Source organism: Galeopterus variegatus, unplaced genomic scaffold (genome assembly GCF_000696425.1).
Source record: "Galeopterus variegatus unplaced genomic scaffold, G_variegatus-3.0.2 Scaffold1768, whole genome shotgun sequence".
Classification (NCBI taxonomy): Eukaryota; Metazoa; Chordata; class Mammalia; order Dermoptera; family Cynocephalidae; genus Galeopterus; species Galeopterus variegatus.
Window position 1 is genome coordinate 126,796 of NW_007727879.1, and position 20,617 is coordinate 147,412.

General features: G+C 36.2%; 1 protein-coding gene across 1 annotated transcript in view; it reads right to left on the reverse strand.

Annotated features, from left to right (window-relative positions):
• Positions 1-20,617, reverse strand: part of UHRF2 (ubiquitin-like with PHD and ring finger domains 2, E3 ubiquitin protein ligase) — an 82,983-nt gene that overhangs the window by 21,688 nt on the left and 40,678 nt on the right. The window contains exons 4-8 of the mRNA XM_008578826.1: positions 19,518-19,736; positions 7,621-7,730; positions 5,361-5,547; positions 1,104-1,227; positions 443-550 (exon numbers count right to left, since the gene is read on the reverse strand). Of these exons, the coding sequence (XP_008577048.1) occupies positions 443-550; positions 1,104-1,227; positions 5,361-5,547; positions 7,621-7,730; positions 19,518-19,736 (748 nt within the window). The remainder of the gene's footprint in view (positions 1-442; positions 551-1,103; positions 1,228-5,360; positions 5,548-7,620; positions 7,731-19,517; positions 19,737-20,617) is intronic.

Below are 20,617 nucleotides of genomic sequence, written 5' to 3' on the forward strand. Positions count from 1 at the left end.
GGATTAGCTGGTACTTCTTTCTGCTCAATATCTCGGCATTCATTTAGAAAGATAAGCCCCCCCAAAAAACACCTGAAGCAAGTTTAGAGTTCAGTGACAGAAAATGAAAATTTACCACATGACTTACAGGAACAACTTAATATTTCAAATTTTTGCAAGAAAAAAGTCTTTAGAAAGCTTGACAATAACATTAACTACAATAACTGTAACAGAACAGTAAAAGTGATGAAAAGGCACAGCTGATGCCTAATTCCATGATGTATATTCCTCTGTTAACCTCTGGGAAAGAGTATACCCATCCTAAAGAAAATTTTTCATTCTAACCACTGAACGCCATATGGTATACTAGCTAGGTCCATTTATAATCAGTAGACATCAACGTTGCTACAATTTGAACTTATCCATTATTACCCTCTCAACTAAAGCCAATTTTAAAACATACCTGAACTCTAAATCTCCAAGTTGATCCTACAGGAATACCAGGAATAGGTCCATAATGATTAGAAGGGACAATAGTACATTCTCTCGTACGACCAACACAGGCCATTCCCTATAAATCACAAAACAAGCTGTCTGAGAAAGCACTTAGGTTAAATCTTAATGAAAGCTCCTAATTCCCATAAGATGTAAGTAAAATAGAATCCCAACTACAGTTGTCCCTTGACATCCATGGGGTATTGGTTCCAGGACACTCCCTACCCCTAGATACCAAAATCTATGATGCTCAAGTCCCTTATTAAATACAACACAGTATTTGTATATATAATCTACTAGGTACACCCTACTGCATTCTTTAAATCATCTCTAGACTTACAATACCTAATACAATGTAAATGCTATATAAATACGTGTTATTCTGTATCATCTTTTTATTTGTATTATTTTTTATTTTTTCCCTGAATATTTTTGATTCACAGTTGGTTGAATAAATGGATGTGGAACCCATGGATATGGAGGGCCAACTGTATTTATGTAATTTAAGTATCACTGATATTAACAAATAACTATATTGTTTAATCTTTTATACCATTACTATTAATTGGTACTGAAACACTGTATATTATAACTTGCTTCTAGGAAGAAAAGAGGAATTTCTTCCTTACCCTGCCCCAGTCTCTCCGGCTTTCAGTACTAGCTGATGGCATCTTTGCTTTCTTTTTACTCATCTTGAGTTTTTCACCAGCCTTTACAACCTCACTGGAATCAGTTTTACAGGAAGGACAATACCTTTAAAAGAAGTAAAGAACAAAGGAATTTTGACAATACCATGTTAAGGCCAGTAACAGTAATGGTCTATGTTAGAATGTTTTAAGATGCATTATTTGTGTATATTACAGAACTTCAGCTGGCTTTTTAAAGTATTATAAAGTACTACACTTATGAATATTTACATGGTTAGGCCAGCTGTAAAAAAAAAAAAAAAAATCGTGTCATTCTTTTAGAGTACTTAAAGATTTTAACATTATAAACTCTCAAATTTGGTTCAAATGACAAAGCTGTGAGATTCAAATAGCACAATGAACTCTAATTTTTCACTGACCCTAAGAACAGAAACGATTCATTTAAAGTTCTTATTAAAACAAAAGTAGCAAGAATAAATGCTTCTAAACCAAACATTGAACTATCCAATGGATACATCTCTCCATCTAAATTGCTTATTAGGATTCCCAGTCAAAAACGTATAGTCTATTATAGCAAGTATATAGGATTCAAAGATGTTTGTTAATATTAGCCTTATCCCTAGCTTAATTTTAATGCCCTACATTTGTTTGTCCTTTAGCCTATTTGCAGTTGGTCACCCTATTGTAACTTGTATATCATAAGCTGCTTTAAATCTTTTCCAAGATATATGCCTATAGAATGAGATGGGGATATTTTTGTGTCACTGAAAATAGAAACTTTGGGACTATCTGAACAAAGATCTAACAGCCACTGCCCAATTAACCTTAAATTTCTTTGTCCATATATGTCTCTCTATATTTTTGGCAGCTGGTCAATAGAGATTGAACTATGGACCTTGGTGTTATCAGCACCATGCTCTAACCAACTGAGCTAATCAACCAGCCCTCGACTACACTTTCCATTTCATAATTTCATAATTATTCCATGTGGCCTTTAGAGTAAAATAGACATTTAGGCCCACTAGTCAATCTTGACTGCCTAATTATCAGATACCTTATTTAGCACTATAGGAGAGAAAAATAGAAATAATTCGGGCCCTGGTCTTGGGCAAATTATGTCCGAGAAGGCACTAAATACTATAAATTAAAATCCTTTTTCACTGGGAAACTAGGAAGCCTTCCAAAAATCAATCTGTTCTAAAGACTGACTATATTTTACCTGATATGCTCACTTTCATAACTTTATAATTTTATCAAAGATCCTGTGTATTATCTGTCTGATGAGTAATGAGTTCAGAAGTTAAATATCCAGACAACATGAGTTGCAGAAGTAGAAAAGATGTAAGATTAAGGAAGATTTCCAGGTAAAGTGAAAGACCCTGATATGTAGAGATACTCCACAGAGTAATATGAGATAGTCTTCTAATTATATCATCCAAAAGTCCTCCCTAGGATTCATTTCTTCAACAGGTTTGTTCAGAACGTCCTATGTGCCAGGCACTATTTTGGTGCTGGGGATAAATGTTCATGACCAAAATGTTTGTACATGGTAGTTAAGAAAAAACAGTACATACGAGGGAAGAATTTCAGAAAGTGTTAAGTGCTATAAAGGAAACACAACAGGGTTATGTGATAAGAGTGACTAGAAATGGCATGGTCCTTAGATGGAGTAGATAAGCCAAGGAAGGTACTCCAGGCAAGAAACAGTAAGTGTAAAGGTCCTGAGGCATAAAAAGGAATGGTATGTTTTGAGGAACACAACGATGGGTATACGTGAACGTTAGTAAGTAAACAGGCTAGTGATAAGCAATGGAGTTAGAGAGTAGACATGGGCCAGGTCATAATGGTAAGGGCTTAGATTTTACTCTAAGTGCAACAGGAAGACATTAGGGGATTTTAAACAGGCAAGTGACTGGATTCAGGAATTAGTATAGTCACTGTGTTGCCACAGGAGAAAGGACAGCAGGTGAGTATTGTGGAAGCAAAGAGACTAGTTAGGCATCTATTAGAGAAGTTCAGGGAAGAGATGGTGGTTAGACTCAGGGATAAGAATGGAGAAAGACTATGAAGAACCGACAAGATTTGCTGATATATTAGATGTAAAGTATGTGAGAGAGCAAAGGAAGAATCAAGAACGAAGTTTAGCTTTTCGGCATGAACAAGTAATAGTACTATTTACTGAAGACTGGGGGAGAAGCAAGATTTTGAGTGTTTGTGGAAACCAAGATCTCCATTTGAACAAATTTTGTGAAGTTTAGCTTTTCGGCATGAACAAGTAATAGTACTATTTACTGAAGATTGGGGGAGAAGCAAGATTTTGAGTGTTTGTGGAAACCAAGATCTCCATTTGAACAAATTTTGTAATGCCAATCAAGTAAGCAATTGGATATAGGAATATAAGGCTCAGGAGAGATTAGATGTGAAGACATAAATTCAGAACTATCAGCTTGGTAGTTCAAGTCTCATGATTGGATGAGGTCATCACTTAGGGAGTAAGCACGGAGACAACAAGTAGAGTAATGCTTTGGGGGAACTCTGAAATCTGGTGAGGGGAAACCAACAAGATACTAAGAAGAAAAGGCCAATGAATTAGGTGGAAAATCAGGATATGATATCATAAAATCTGTAAAAACAGTATGCAGGTGAGCAGTAGGGTAAGGAGAGGACTGAAAAGTGACTATTAGGTTTGGAAATACAAAGTATCTGTGAGCCTGACATAAGCAGATTTAGTGGAGGACAGCCAGAGTGAAGTGCTGAGGTATGAATGGGAGGGAGAGGAAATGGAAACAGTTAGTGGAAATAGTTCATGAGAAGGTCTTTTCCGTGAAGGAAGTAGAGGAGGGAATGGACAGCTGGTGGGAGAAATGGGATCAAGGGAGGCGTGTGTGCGCGCCTGTTTTGAAAACTCGAAGAAATTCTAGGATACTAATGAGAATGACCTAGTAATAGCAATTCGGGAGAGGAATTAACTGCAGGAAGTGAAGTTCCTGGAAAGGCAAAAGGATATGAAAACTGTGAGAGCAGGTAAAACGTTTTGCATTTTAGAGAAGCAGGAATATTATCACCCATTGTAACAAGAGGGAAGGAAAACATGAGACGTCAGATGAAATATAGTTACTAGGGACAGTAAAATTCAGAGTGTGACCATGTGATATAGTAGGGGGTGAAAGGAAGAAGTTATATCCCTTCCCCCTTTCTCCCATTCCTACAGCCTCTGTCATAATACAGCAACCACCTTCACCAACAGGCTGGGGAGAGATCAAAGGAAGGGAGAACAAGCTATTCTTCACATTGATACCAGCTACACACCTATTAACATCAGTAATTCTGTGTCAATCCCTCTTAAAACTCTCAATGGTAGCAATATGGCCCATAGTTAAAAAAACAAAACAAACAAAAACTCCTTAATATGGTATTAAAAAGGTAATAACTTTGGGCACGTTTTTTCCAGTCTCTTTTCTAATCACTTATTTTTGTAGCTATCACTACTCAATAGAAGAGGTATGGATTTTGGCAATTATATATGATCTTGGAGCCTTGTTCTACTTATCAGCTTCACAGGATTAAATACAATAATCCATATAAAGCACTGTGCTACTTCTAGCATACACTGTAGAACAATAACAGGGACATCTAAGACAGTAGGGGGATAGAGAGGGACATCCATAAAGGTTTACCAGAGGAAGTCATATTTAAGTGAAAAGCTGAAGGATGAATAATATCATTTTGTAGTCAAGAAAAGAGAGGAAAATGCTTCCAAGAAGAAAATATGCCAAGTGTGAATACCCAGAGGAGAAAAAGAACATGACTTATTTAAAGAGCTGAAAGATGTTTAATCTGGCAAGAGAGAAGAGTATTTGGGGAAATGGAAGAGGAAAGTGGTAAGAGATATAGCCAGAGAAGCAACTAAATAATATCATGCAGGGTCCTGTAAGGCAACATAAAGCCTCTGAAGCAAAGGAGTAACACAATCAGATTGGCATTTTTGAAAGAACAGAGATTCCATATTGGAGAAGGGACTGGAGCAATTAAAAAATGGAGCTAGAGACTAGATCTGAAGCTACAGAAATCAAAGACATCAATGCCAAGTACTCATTGGCTATAACATTTTCATAACATTTTAAGCACTTTAATACACACTATATATCTTCAGAAATCTACTTTTGGTGATTGGAATACATATTTCACATTCAATTCTTTACATAACAAAAATGACAACTAAAAACCTGATAATCGTACCAGTATTCCTCTTCTGGGACCTTATCCAAGGGTGGATTCAGGCAGTAAATATGATAGGCCATATTACATTCATCACATAGAAGTTGCATGTTGGGTTCATATTTCCCACCACATACATGACAGGAGCAAGAACGGCATTTCTTATCTGGGTCTCCGCCACACAGGTCACATTCAGGGTCATTTTTCCCTATTAAGAACAAAATTATAGCAAGCCCAGTCTTAAAATAATCTTTATACCTATAAATTTCATGAAGAAAAACCCACGGAAACAGCATACAGCTTTTTTAATGAAAAGAAAGGAACCAAAGGGAATAATAAAGTATGAGACTTTAAGAATAAATGCTTAAGTCTCATCCTAGACTTTCTGAATCAGAATTTCAGGGAGGGTCGCAGGCATATGCCAGTGAAAAACCTAATGACCAGCAAACATGAAGATTATGTACATTTTTTGACTTAAAAATTATATATATTGACCCACAGTTGCCCAAATGTAAATCAAGATACCCAAGGGCAGTGTAGTGATCTCATTGTGGCACCACAGGATATCTTAAAATTTCAAGGGAGATACGATTTGTTAAATGAAGTTGTTTAGACCTCACTACTTAATAAAAAGAACTGAACACAAAAGTCTTACAGCAATGTTCATAAGACCAAAAGTTAACTTAAATGTCAATCAAAAGGGGAACAGCTGAATAGATTTCATGAAAAAGATAAATTTACAAGAATACAAAGTATTTGTGTATATTAAATTCAAAAGGGAAATTGCAGAACATATTTTTAAAACATTAAAAATATTAATGTATTAACTGTATGAAAACACAAAGCATTATACAGACACAGGAAGATGTCTGGAATGACACACATTGTTAAAGTGACTTCCTCTTGAGAGTTCAATATTGTTTGAGTTTGTATAATTTTATACTATGAATTTCTTATAAATATACACAATACATTTGTGAGAAAATTTGCCATATCAGAGCTGGTTTAGCAATGTAAGAGAAAGGGGAACTGTACCTCACAAGTGAGAGGGAGGAAGAATAATGCTACTGCTTTCACTACTAACTTTGTGACTGATCACTGATTGTTCTTGCTAATTAGTGGAAGATAACAATATTGTTTCTCTTTCTACTATGGTAGCTATAACAACATATCAGCAATGGAAACAGAACAGACACAAAATGCCAAAGGCACAATTAGATTTTTGGTTTGCAGAGTGATCTGACCAGTGGCAGTCTGGTTCTGAAAAGATTCTTTACACACAAGTTCAAAGGTATTATGATTAGCTTTAGGCAGAGGAGAGAAGAACAAATATATAGAGATATACTGAGAGTAGGAAAGAACAGAGAAAGACGTAAGAACCTAGTCAATCTTGGTATTCTATTGTGTTTTACTAAGAACGACTAAGTCACATTAAATAGATTTATTCAACATGCCTTAAGGTTTTTTCTTAATTCAACTCTAGACGTATTAGCATTGTAGCTTCAAAAAATGAGAATGGCCTAGACTGGTAACACGGAAGTCTATTCATTGACCTGTTAAAGGTCTTGTCTTGTTCTAATCTTGTATAATTACCTTGGAAAGATAAGGTTAGGCAGGACCCTTTGGTCTTAAGTATTTCTTTTCCAGAATATACTAGGACTTTGACACATGGCATAAAGTCAATGGATTGTTCTAAGAAATTCAGCAGTAAGAGTATAGAACACTGTATAAAGTGTATATTAATCTATTTGTAATCAAATAATTTATTTGTAATCTATTTGCAAGACAGTGATTGAACCAGGAATGAGAAGACCTAGAATCTAGTCTTACCTGTTACCAGCTATGATATCAAGCAAGAAAAATCTATATAATAAAGAGGAAGGGCTGCACTCTAACATTCTAATGGTTATATAAACCTCATTTACTACCTCCTCCAAAAACTCAAGACTCAATCAGCACTAACATTCTCAGGCTCCACGAGTACGAAAATAAACCTCATTAAAAATTAGTCTTTGATGGCCTCAAAATTACTGAAATGGGCTTTTTCTCTGGATAGAATCCATAACAGAGGAAACAGCAAATTTTAAAAAGGAACAATAAAATGTAAAGATTAGAATATATGTCTTTGAAAATGAAATTTTATCATCTGAGAAAAATCCATAAACCAAAATGGACCTTAGATCAAAACTGTTGTTCTTGAAAATAAATTTGTAACACCTACAAGTTTTTAGACTTCTTCCCAACAACACACGTGGTCTAAGCTCAAAAGAAAAATTCATACTTAAAAACTTTCCATCTGCAAATGAAAGAGGATGGGCTCCCGGTTTCTCGATCTTGAAGATTTCATCTATGAATATTACCTTGCAGTCATTTAATGTTCCTTCAGAACCCCTGTTTAAAAAAGGAAGAAAGGTTAACTTCTGGCTGCAAAATCTAAACCACATACAAATAATACTTAAAAGTCAGGTTGCAAACTCAGTGAATTTTGCCTATTTACAAATTGGGGTTATAACTATTCCAATCACTCTGAACTATCATTTCCAATAGTAGGTAAAGGTACAATAGTGATTAGTTAACATTCAAAGTTAAGGATAATTTTAGGCAACTATCAGGGAAAAAAATTCCAAGACTTCATTACTTACCTACTTACCAGATAAACTATCTTGTAAATTTAGTTTAAAGACTAGATAAAATGGTACCCTGCCAATTAAAATTTCTCCTTTTAATCTGTCAGCTTTTGTTTTATATTTTTGAAGCTATGTTATTAGGTATACACAAATTTAAGAACACTAAATCTTCACATAAAATGTCTGTATTCTGCATATCAAGTCTACTTTTCTGTTGTTAGCATTTGCTTAAAGAGTATTTCCATCCTTTTACCCTTTTTAAAAAAAACATTTAATGTCAAATATACACAAATGCAGAAGACAGCACTGATAAACGTACAGCTTAACCAACGATAAGACGCACATCCTTTAGCAATCAATCACGACAGAACATAGAACTGTCAACAACCTCAGAAGCCCTCAACATGCCCCCTCCGAGTAACAACTTCTTCGTGCCCTCCCAAGAGTTATAGTTACCTTAATTCTCTATCTTATAATCTGTCTACCTCCCTAAGCATATGGTATAGTTTGGTCTGTGTTTTTAAAGTCTCTATTAAATTCCTACATCAGCTCTCCCTTGCAATTTGAAGAACTCCAACCATTTGTCCTATGGAGTTTCACAGTCTTGATTTTATTTGCATTCCTGAAGTGTAAATAGCTTTTTCTGTCATCTGTACAAGGGGTTTTCAGAAGGTTCATGTAAGATTTGTATTAACTTTTAATTCTATTTTTCCACAAACTTTTAAGTACCTTCATATTTCCCATAAATCAGTAGTTGATCTAGAGTCAAAAAACCTTGGTCTGCTGCCTGTTTTTGTAAATAAAGTTTCACTGGAACTTGGGGCTACACCAACTCGTTTATGTATTATGTACGGTTGGTTTCATGCTACAGCAGAGTAGCTGTAACATTTTATGGCCCCCAAAGGTTAAACTACTTATTATCCCACCTATTATGTTATAGATGTAGTAGTGTTTTTGAATTAGATATTTTAGTTGCTCTTTAAGTTTTTATAAGGACATTTGAGGAAGCTGAAAAAAATCTATGCTGTCATCATCTTCCTAGAATCCCAACCATCCTTTTCTTTCAGCTTCTGTGACTGCAGTCTTCTCTATAAGCAACATATGGGGTTTATTTTTGTTTTAATCTATTTTGTTGATCTTTGTCTTTATCTGGGATATTTAATTCACATATAGTTAATATAATTAATGGCTGATATGGGTTTATTTCTATGATTTTACTTTTTCTATTTTATCTACGTGTTTTAGTCTCAATTGCCTTCTTCTGGATTAATGTAATACATATTATTCCATTTCTACTATATTAATTTGTTAATAAATTTTATATTTTAAACTTCACTATTTTTTTTAATAGCCCAATTATTCTTACCCATATGTTTACCCTTCCCCTGATCTTAATTCCTTCTTTTATTTCCATGTTTCTGTCTGGGATCACCTTCTTTCTGCTTAAAGTCTTTAGTATATCTTTTAGCAAAGTTCTGTCAGTGACTAATTCTCTCAGATTTTGTTTGACAACTTCTTTATTTTGGCTTCATTTTTAAAGGATATTTTCATTAGAAATGTATGGAGGTCTTCAAAACGTTCATGGGAAATGCATATTATGAAAAAACTATGCAATGATTTCAAGCTTTGTGGGTTTTTGTTTTGTTTTGTTTTTAACACCAAAAAAAGTTCATTAACTTATTACAACATGTGTGAGCATGATCTAGTTTGAGGCACCAAGGATAACATGTTTGAAAAGAGCCCCTATCACAGTAACGTGAATTCTGCTAATATTGAAGCAAGAACAAACATCAAATTTATGATGAAGCTTGGGTGGAAGAACAGTGACATCACTGAGGCTCTATGTAAAGTTTACTACAACAATGCCCCAAAGAAATCAGCAGTTTACAAATGGGTGACTTCTTTTAAGAAGGGATGAGACAAGGGCCGGCCCATGGCTCACTTGGGAGAGTGTGGTGCTGATAACACCAAGGCCGCAGGTTCGGATCCCTGTATAGGGATGGCCAGTTATCTCACCTGGGAGAGCGTGGTGCTGACAACACCAAGTCAAGGGTTAAGATCCCCTTACTGGTCATCTTTTAAAAAAAAAAAGAAGGGATGAGAAAATGTTGAAGATGAAGCCCACAGTATGAACCACCAACATCAATTTGTAAGAAAAAAAATTAACCTTGTTCATGTCCTAGTTGAATTTAAGAAGACTGACAATTAACAGCAGAAAAAATACCCAGGACTACAGACATTTCAATTACACAATTTTGACTGAAAAACTAAAATTGAGCTAACTTTGTGCTTGCTGGGTGCCAAAACTGTTGCACCCAGATCAGTTGCAGATAAGAACAGAGCTTTCAATGGAAACTTGAAACAAGTTGGATCAAGATTCTGAAGCACTGCTTCAAAGACTTGTAACAGAAGATGAAACACGGCTCTACCAGGATGATCCTGAAGACAAAGTACAATCGAAGCTATGGCTACCAAGAGGTAGAAATGACCCCATCAAAGCAAAAGTGAACCAGTATAGAGCAATGTTTTTTTTTCTCCCAGCAGCTAGCTGGTCCAGGCATCGAAACACTTGTCCTTGATGTTACAACACCGTGCTCTAACAAACTGAGCTAACCAGCCAGCCTAAAGAACAAATGCTATGGCTACAGTTTTGGGGAATGCTCAAGGCATTTTGCTTGTTGGCTTTCTGGAGGGGCCAAAGAACATTAACATCTGCTTATTTTGAGAATGTTAGCCAAAGCTCTAGCAGAAAAACACCCAGGGAAGCTTCACCATAGAGCCCTTCACCACAACACTCCTGCTCATTTCTCTCATCAAGCAAGAGAAATTTTTAGAGATGAATCCACCTTATAGTCCTGGATTTGAGTCTGACTTTTTTGTTTCCTAATCTTAAAAAAAAAAATCTTTGAAGGGCACCCATTTTTCTTCAGTTAATAATGTAAAAAAAGTCTACATTGACATGGTTAATTCCCAAGACTTTCAGTTCTTTAAGGATAGACTAAATGGCTAGTATCACCACCTATGAAAATGTCTTGAGCTTGATGGAACTTACGTTAATAAAGTTTGTATATTTTATTTCTATCTTTTAATTCCATTTATAAACTGTGGGCTTCAACTTCAACACTGTCACATCCCCCCACCCCGCCCCCGCTTTTTTTTTTTTTTTTTTTTTTTAAAGATGACCAGTAAGGAGATCTTAACCCTTGACTTGGTGTTGTCAGCACCACGCTCTCCCAGGTGAGCATACCCTAAGTTGGGAATTCTTTTTTTTTTTTTTTTTTAGTAAGTTTTCACATGCCATTCCATTGTTTTCTGGCTTACTTTGTTTCTCATGAGAACTCAGTCATCTTCCATCTGTTTTTAATCTTTAGTTCTCAGCAGTCTTATTTGTGGTATGCCACTGTATTTTCATCATATTTATCCTGCTCAAGGTGCACTGAATTTCTTTGATTTGGACTGATACTTTTTTCAGTTTTGGAAAGTTCTGACTTTTACACTTTCAAATACTGTTTTCACTCCACTCTCTCCTTTGGGAACTCCAAATACACATAATTAGAACTTTCACTAGGTCTCATGTGTCTAACATTGTGTGTTTCCCATTATTTTTTCCATGTTTCAGTTTTTATTGACCTTCCTTCTAGTTTACTAATCCAATCTTCTGCTGTGTCTTATCTGCTGTTAAATCAAACTAGTAAGGTCCTACTTTCTTACTTTATTTTCCAGTTCTATAATCTCCATATAATTATTTTATAGATTCTAATTCTCAAGTGAAATATACCATCTTTTCATCTATCTGCTTGAACATATTAATCACAGTGTTTTTATCTTTTGTTTTTTTTTCGTGTCCGGCAACGGATCGCAACCCTCAGTGTCGCGCCCGTACCGGACCGGGACCGGCAACGGAATCGCAAACCTCGGTGCTGCGCCCGCACCTCGCTCAGCCAGTGAGCGGGAACCGGTCTGTATGTGGGATCCGAACCCTCGGCGGGAGCGTCGTCACGCTCCCAAGCGGCACACTGTAGCAGTGTGCCACCGGGCCGGCCCATTAATCACAGTGTTTTTAAAGTCCTTCTTTGATAACCTGAATTATCAAGGTCACCTACTATCAAAATCCATTTCTACTGTTGGTTTTTCTTCTTTTTTTCTGATTATGTGGCCCTGTCTTTTGGCAGCATAGTATTTTGGCCTCCATGATGGGTGGTGTATATAAAATATTACAGGCTTCAGATGTTAACTTATGCAAAGAAGGTTGAACCTTCCCTTCTGCTGGGGAGATATGCAGTGGTTTAACATTTTAATCTGCGACAAGGCTGAGTCAAGATTGGTTTACAACCTTGATAAGATTTAGTCTACCTATTTGCCTCAGCCATCAAGTTTTCGAACTAAAAGACTGTCATATAGTCTGTGGAATGACTCCACCAGTGATCCTAAAATCTAATGTTTGCCTTCTAAGACTGCTGAAACTTTCACTCTGCATTTTAAATTTCAGCCTCCTGCCCAGCAGAAGCCCAGGATTTAGCTAAAGTCCTAAGGTGAAATCGGGCCATATGCTTGAAAGCATCCCAAATATCTGCCAAAAAGACTGGCCAGTTACCTCAGTTGGTTAGAGCATGGTGTTGATAACATCAAGGTCAAGGATTCAGATCCCCTTACTGGCCAAGGGCAATAAGAAAAAAAACAACACCACAACCAAATACATTCCCAAAGCTCTGATGATTTCCCACCCTGCTCCCAGTTGCTCATAACTAGGTTTTGCACTGCATCCAGAATTAGCAGATTCCACAGGGCAAAACACAACTACAAAAGCCAGTTGCCTTCTGACGTTCTTCTCTCTCTGGAGTCACAGCCCCAGCAGCTCACCTTGACTCTGTGCTGCCCTGAAACAGATAACTATTTGATCTGGTTATTTTAGTTGTTTTAAGTAAGAGTGCTCATCTCTAGCCAGCTGTCCCATTCTACCCATAAGCAAAAGCTTTCCATGTACTTTAAGTTATTCAATCAATGTCACAAAAATAGGTAGCTTCAAAGCTAAAAATCACATTTTCATTTATTTATCTATCATTTTAGTTAAAAACCCAGAGACATTTCCTCTGCATAAAGCCATTGATCATAACCAAAAACACAAATAAACTCATTCTAGAAATTTCATATTTGATTGAATGTAATAAGATAACAACTGTAAAACATTATTTTATGTACTACCAAAAAAGAAACTGGCCCAAAATGGGGCAGTCTAAGAAGAACCCTCAAATAAAGTTGGGACACTAAATGGAAGCCAACAACTATAAGACACATTATATAACTCCAAGAAAGAAAAAAGGCCTGCGATGAGGTATCTAAGAAGGACCCTCAAAAAAGCTGGGATGCCAAACAGTCCTTAATAGTAAAAGAAAAATGGGAAATAAACTACCTTGCAGGTAAAGTAAACATACTTGCTTCAATATTGCCTCTGGTTATAAAAAGAAAAAGCATCCTCTAAGAATTGAACCACAAGCTAGGATTCATGCAGGTTCGAAAGTTAGAATTCACAGTATCTGAGTGGTCCCAAAAAGTTCAAGCAGAGAATTTAAGTTAAAGTTAAATGGCACTCCCAGGTGACTGGGAGAAGCAAACGAAAATCTCTAGAACTCTACACTTTAGTTAGCTCAGTAGCAATTTTAAGATACATTTTGATTTCAGAGATGTTAAAACATGAAATTCTATTCGCTCAAAATCTATGAAATACTGTATTTACTGAAAATCCATTGTAACTAGTGCCTAGAACAGGGCCTGGCATACCGCAGCAAACAAACAAACCAAGGCATTAACATTCCAGTGGTATTTATTACAGGCAGAATAATGGGTCCTAAAGGTGTCCATGTCCTAATCCCAGGAACATGAGAATATATTATCTTACATGGCAAAAAGGACTTTGTAGATATGATTAAGGACCTTGAAATAGATGGATTATCCAGGTGCGTCCAATATAATCACAGGGGACCTTAAAAGTGGAAGGGGAAGCAGAAGAGAGCCAGAGTGAAACGTGACTACAGAAGAATAATCAGAGAGATCCCACATTGCTGGCTTTGAAGATGGAAGAGCAGGCCACAGGCCAAGCAATGTGGGAGGCCTCTAAAAGCTGTAAAAAGCAAGAAAACAGATTCTCCTTTAGAGTCTCCAAAAATGAGCACATCCCTGCTGACACGCTGATAAACGAAACCCATTTAAGACTTCTGACCTCCAGAACTGTAAAATAAGTTTGTTATTGCTTAAAACCACTAAGTTTGTGGTAATTCATTGTAGCAGCAACAGGAAACTAACACAAATGGGGTAAGAGAGACAAATAAATGTCAGGTGATAATAAATAGTGTAAAGAAAAAAAAGAGTAAGAGAGAATCCAAGTAACCTATGCCAGGGATGTAGATGTGTGATTTATATAGGGTAATCAAGAAAGGCCACTCTGAAGTGACATTTGAGCAGAGAAGTGAAATAAGAGACAGAGCAAGCCAAATGAGCATCTATGTAAGGCAGACCAGGCAGAGCAAACAGCAAATACAGAGCCCTGAGGCAAGAGTGTGTTTATACGATTAAGCAACACAAGGAGGCCAACATGGTTGGAGCACAGTGAGCTTTGACTTATAACTTGATATGGTTACTAAATAAGTATTCTGTTAGGAGGGTATATTTCAGTGTTAAGAATGATCACTAAAGAGATTTCATGACAAACAGGTATGAAAAAAATGTAGTAAATAAATGAAACCCCATAAAAATGACACTGAAAATAAATTATATCTATAGTTTTAGTAAGGTTAAATAAGTTTCCTTGCTATAGGATTCAAATCCTACTTTACTTATGAATATTTTTTTTTTTTTGGTTTTTTTGTTTTATTTTTTTTTCATTTTTCATTCAGCTTTTTGTTTTTTTCTTTTTACTTATGAATATCTAAACTAGTATAACTTCATATGGATTAAATACAAAATATATTACAATAGTAAGTAAACAAACTATTTTGGAAAGTGTATTAAAACCCTAAACTTGTGTTTTAAATTTTCTTCAACACTGAAACAGAAACAGAAAATAAAAACTTAAACAATTTGTTAACTTGAACTAGACAGTTCAAGCATATTCACTTTATGGTACTCATAAATTAAAAATAGAAACAACACTGCACCGGCCAGCTACACAAAACAAAAACAAGCATGATCTTAAACTACCAAGTTCCCTTATTAAATCTCAAAGGCAGAGTAAAAATCACGTCCTATATTTGCTTCTTCCTTTGTACCTTCAATACAATAGAGAGAATCAAAGCTGAAAATTAGTTCTTTGCAAAAGCCTAACAAAACTGACAAATCTCCAGTGAGATTGATCAAAAAGTTACAAACTAAATTCAGGAATAAAAAAGGAACATCCCAACAGATACTGTACACCTCAAAAATCTGTGGCTACCAAATAAATTTATTACAGTACATTTAAAAATTCAGATGCAACTGACAAATACCTAGAAGATTAAATTCTAGTTCAAGAAGAAAATATGAACAATTCTTATTTATGAATAATTCTTATATATGAATTTCTTCTGTTTTTTATGAAAAAATAAAAATCATAAAAAACCTTCTCACAAAGAAAACTAAGCCCTAGAAGGATTTACTGAAGAGTTCTATCGAACATTCAAGAAAAGGACACAAAACTCTACCATAAGATAGAAGAATATTTCAGCAAATTATTTCACAAAATTAGCATACTCTATGAAGGACAGCTAGATAGGAAAATTAGTGTACAAATTTCACTCAGCACGAATGCAAGAATCCTACACAAAATATTGTCAAACCAAATCCAGGAAAGCATTAACTATAAAATACATATATCAAACACTAGTTACTGATGAAATTTTGACAGTTTTCTCTTGAAGATAGGGAGAAAAAGATGCCTGCTACCACCAATTCTTTTCAACAATGTAAGGGCCCAGATGAAGAATAGGACAAAAGGAAGAAATCAAATGTAAAGGAAAAGACAGAAGAAGAATGTCATGATTCACAGATGATTATAATCATTTCAAAACAATCAACCTGGGGCCGAGCCTGTGGCGCACTCGGGAGAGTAGGGCGCTGGGAGCGCAGCAGCGCTCCCCCCGCGGGTTCGGATCCTATATAGGGATGACCGGTGTGCTCACAGCGCTCACTGGCTGAGCGCGGTGCGGCCGGTCTCAAAAAAAAAAAAAGGACAAAAAAAAAAAAAAAAAAACCCAATCAACCTGTAAATTAAAATTAGTAAATCTAACTAAAGCTACTGGATCCCAGATCAAAGGTTTCTTGTATTCCTATATGAGCATATACTCATATATATGAGTATATAAAGATACCTGATTAAACTTCCCTGAACTTTCATAACATGAACTATATTAAAATTAAGAAAACAACTATTCAAACATTACAAAGAGAAAAGATGAGCCATAGAGTTGGAAAAGATATTTTTGCCACACGTAACTGGTCTAGTCTCCATAATTAGAACTCATAAAAACTAGTAAGACAGACTACCCAATCAACAGAAATGTACAAAAGTTTAGAATTGGGTGCTCACGAAAGATAGCCAAATTGCCAATAGACATACAAACAGGTTCTCAACCCCATTAGTAGTCAAGAAGATAAAAATCAAAGCCACAGTGAGGTTCTATTTTATTATACACTCATCTGATTAGCAGAAACAAAAAGTCTGACAAAATTAAGTGTGGATGAGAATGCAGAGCAAGAGGAACACTTACACTGTTGCAAAACTGTAATCTGGTACAACTACTTATCATTGGGTCCCACAAGACCTCATTATCTACTAAAGTTAAAGATTCACAGGTTCTAAAACCTAGAAATTCTACTCCTAGACACGAAGCATCCTGGAAAAAATTAATATATGTATGCACCTGGATGCAGGTACAATAATGTCATGGTAGCACTGTTTGCCACGGCCCCAAACTGTCTATCAACAGCAGAATGCATTTATACCTTCACCCTAATTATCTGTTCTTTTCAGCGAGGAGAAAAGATTTCTGATCATGGAAAAAAAAAAAAAATTCCCATTCACCAGTTACCAGGTTCCCTTTTTGGCTCTTGTGTTCTTAACACTTCATTTAAGTTTTTACTAGAAAAATACAGGACAGTGTATTTTACTGTTGGGACAGCTATCACATAACCGTTCTCTCAAACAACTGTTCTCTCAAACCAATATTTGCCTATCTATAATTTCCACTAAATCTTAGTTCTAGTCCCTACAGCCAAGGTGTTCCACTCTAACTATACCTCAGAATCACTTGAGGAGACATTTTTTTTAAAATAGCAAGCTTTTTTTGTAGCTCAATGCTATGAGTACTGTTAACTCCTCCTATCGTGTATACATTTTTTAAAACTTCCTATACTCGTGTATACATAGCCTATTTATTTAGGTGCTTTCTCCCTCTCTTCATGATTTGTATCCATATCACAATTTTAAGTTGTTTAGAAGTCTGTAATGGAGCTACGTCCATAGTCTAGCAATAGGACCAAACCTGAAGTTGTGAAATCTGTTTTCTAAAACATAAGCTTATTTCGGCACCTTATAACATTCTTTTTCTTTATCTCAGGAGTCGGCAAACTTTCCATGAAGGAACAGAAGGTAAGTAGTTTAGGCTCTGCAGACCAGATAGTCTCAGTTACAACTATTCGACAATGCTGACGAGCACCAAAACAGCCACAGATAATATCCATACTTAAATCAATGGGCATCGCTGTGTTCCAATAAAACTTCATTTACAAAAATAGGCAGTCATAGGGACTGTAGTTTACCTGTCCTTGTTTTGTATTTTTAACCATAAGCAGATTCTTGCTCCCAGATTTGTCACCATGTGTCACAAATCCAGTTAATCAGAACTTGACGGGCCGGCCTGGTGACGCACTAGGTAGAGTGCGGCGCTTGGGAGCGCGGCGGCGCTCTCACCGAGGGTTCGGATCCCATATAGAGACCGGTCCGCTCACTGGTTGAGCGTGGTGCGGGCATGACACCGAGGGTTGCAATCCCGTTACCAGTCACGAAAAAAGACAAAAAGGAAAAAAAAAAAAAAAAGAACTTGACAAGTATTACTTTTGGCTGCTTCCCTTAATATAAAAGGAAACTGTCAGTGTCATTCTAAAATCCATAATGCACAATGCAACAAATCTATTTCTAAGAATTCATTCTGAAGAAAAGAAATGCACAATAGTGCATGTACAAGGATGTTTAAACATTATTTATAATAAACACTGGAAACAGTTTAATAAATTTCGTTTTTTAAAAAGTTAACTGAAAGTTAATTGGCTATTTAGCCAATTAACTATTCAGAAGACTACGACCCAGGAAGATGGTAACATATTTTCCTAAGTGTAAAAAGGTAACTGTGGGGCCGGCCCCGTGGCACACTCGGGAGAGTGCGGCGCTGGGAGCACAGCGGCGCTCCCGCAGCGGGTTCGGATCCTATATAGGGATGGCCAGTGCGCTCACTGGCTGAGTGCGGTGTGGGCGACACCAAGCCAAGGGTTGCGATCCCCTTACCAGTCACAAAAAGGACCAAAAAAATAAAAAAATAATAATAAATAAAAATAAAAAGGTAACTGTGAAACAATGCCTAGTACTTTATCACTTGGGAAAAACATCTAAAAGTATTTCTCAAAGAATTGACGGAACATCTGTGTGATTTGGTGTTTCAGGTGACTTTTTGTATTTTGAATTCTCTTCATTAAGTTTGTTAAATTTTGTGAGTTAAAGAACCAACCTAAATGTCCACTGATGGATGACTGGGTAAGGAAAATGTGGTATATATACACAATGGAATACTATACAGCTATTGAAAAAAAAGTGAAATTCTGCCATTTGTAGCAACATGGATGAGCTTGGAAAAACTTAATGTTAAGTGAAATAAGGCAGGCACAGAAAGAAAAACCACATGTCCTCACTCATAAGTGGGAGGGAGGAAAGAAAGGTAAAAAAAGGAAAGGAAAGACCACGATAAAACATTGAACTTTCACAGGAGAGAACAGACCTATAGTTAATAGAGGTGGGAAAGGGGGAAGGGGGCTAGGGAGTGACTGGGTAAGGGACACAAAGAATAACTACGATTTGTAATGATAAACATGCTGATAATATTGATCATTAAAAAAAATTACTAGGAAGAAAATTTTCAGCTAGATTTAGAAGCACAGCAGATAGCTGGTTAGAAAATCATCCACTGCCATTAGATCAGCATAACTCCTCATAGCACCCATAGCTATTAAAATGCTTGTTTATTATTTTGTTCCACAAGAATCCTGTGAGGTAAGGATTTCTCTAATAAAATATTTCATTATTTCCAAGATTCTTCCAAATAATATCTCTAACCTGAGCTGGAGATTTAAGCCATTCTTAATAAAAAATTCAAGAATTATAAAAATATTCTTTTAGTATAGAACTTTCCATCTTTCATAGATTCCATCTTCTTTTTTTTTTTTTTTTTACTCAGGAACATGCACCTAATACCCAAAAATCATATTCCTTGATTAATTCAGTGATTAAATAGCATGAGTGAAGAAATCTTACCCCAGGAAAATTTTCACACGAAGTTCTTTTTTGGTCCTTGAGATTGTCTTCAGTGTGGTAATTTCTGCATCAAACCAAAATCCTCTTTGTCCAGGATTTTCTACATTGTAATTAACCATTACCACATCACCAATATTTAGTTCATTCCACTTCAAAATGGTTCTAGCTCGTGGTCGAAGATCCTTAACACTCATTTCTAGAGTACCACTTTCTGGATATCTGAGGAGAGATAAAGAGAATCATAGAACATGGCTTATGATCATTGCCAAAGACATCTAAAATTATATCCGATACATGGAAAGAACTAATTTGCAGAGTTAATCATTTAGGAGAAAAAGTAAAACAGTTTGCAAAGTCGTTAAATAGCAAGTATATTTTATGTTGGCCTCTCACCTGTACTGTGATACCTACAGGTTGTAAAGTGCAAGCATGAACCCTCTCCCCACCCACACTAGGCCTTGGAGATGTGGCTTTCTTCCTAAACTTTTTGAGTATCATCCCATGTTCAAGAACCACCACCCTATCTACTTTCAGGGGTCTATATACTATTTCTGTAGAACACACAGCACAGGTTATATGTAACCTGTCCTTCAGTCAAGTATCACTGTTATAATCCGGATATTCTGAATGATGAGAGATTGTATATTCTTCTTAATGGCACTTAAATAATATACATTCATGGTTTTAATTCCTAGAGTAAAGCAATTCTTGTTAAAGTCTTAGACATTAATTGCTAGCTGGAAGGGGAGAAGTCGGGGAGGGTAAAAGCACAAGTTCTTGATCCACATTTTTTAACAAAAGTTTAAGAATTATATTAATAGAACTAGAAGTTGGCCTGTCCCTAATATTGGAACCAGTTCTTCGAGTTATGCCATTTGCTTTATGTATAAGAATGTGAACCTAGGGGCCGGCCCGGTGGCACACTGGATAGTGCGCCGCTTGGGAAGCGCGGCGGCGCTCCCACTCGAGGGTTCGGATCCCACATACAGACCGGTTCCCGCTCACTGGCTGAGCGAGGCGCGGGAGCAGCGCCGAGGGTTGCGATCCATTGCCGGACACAGAAAAAGACAAAAGACAAAAAAAAAAAAAAAAAAAAAAAA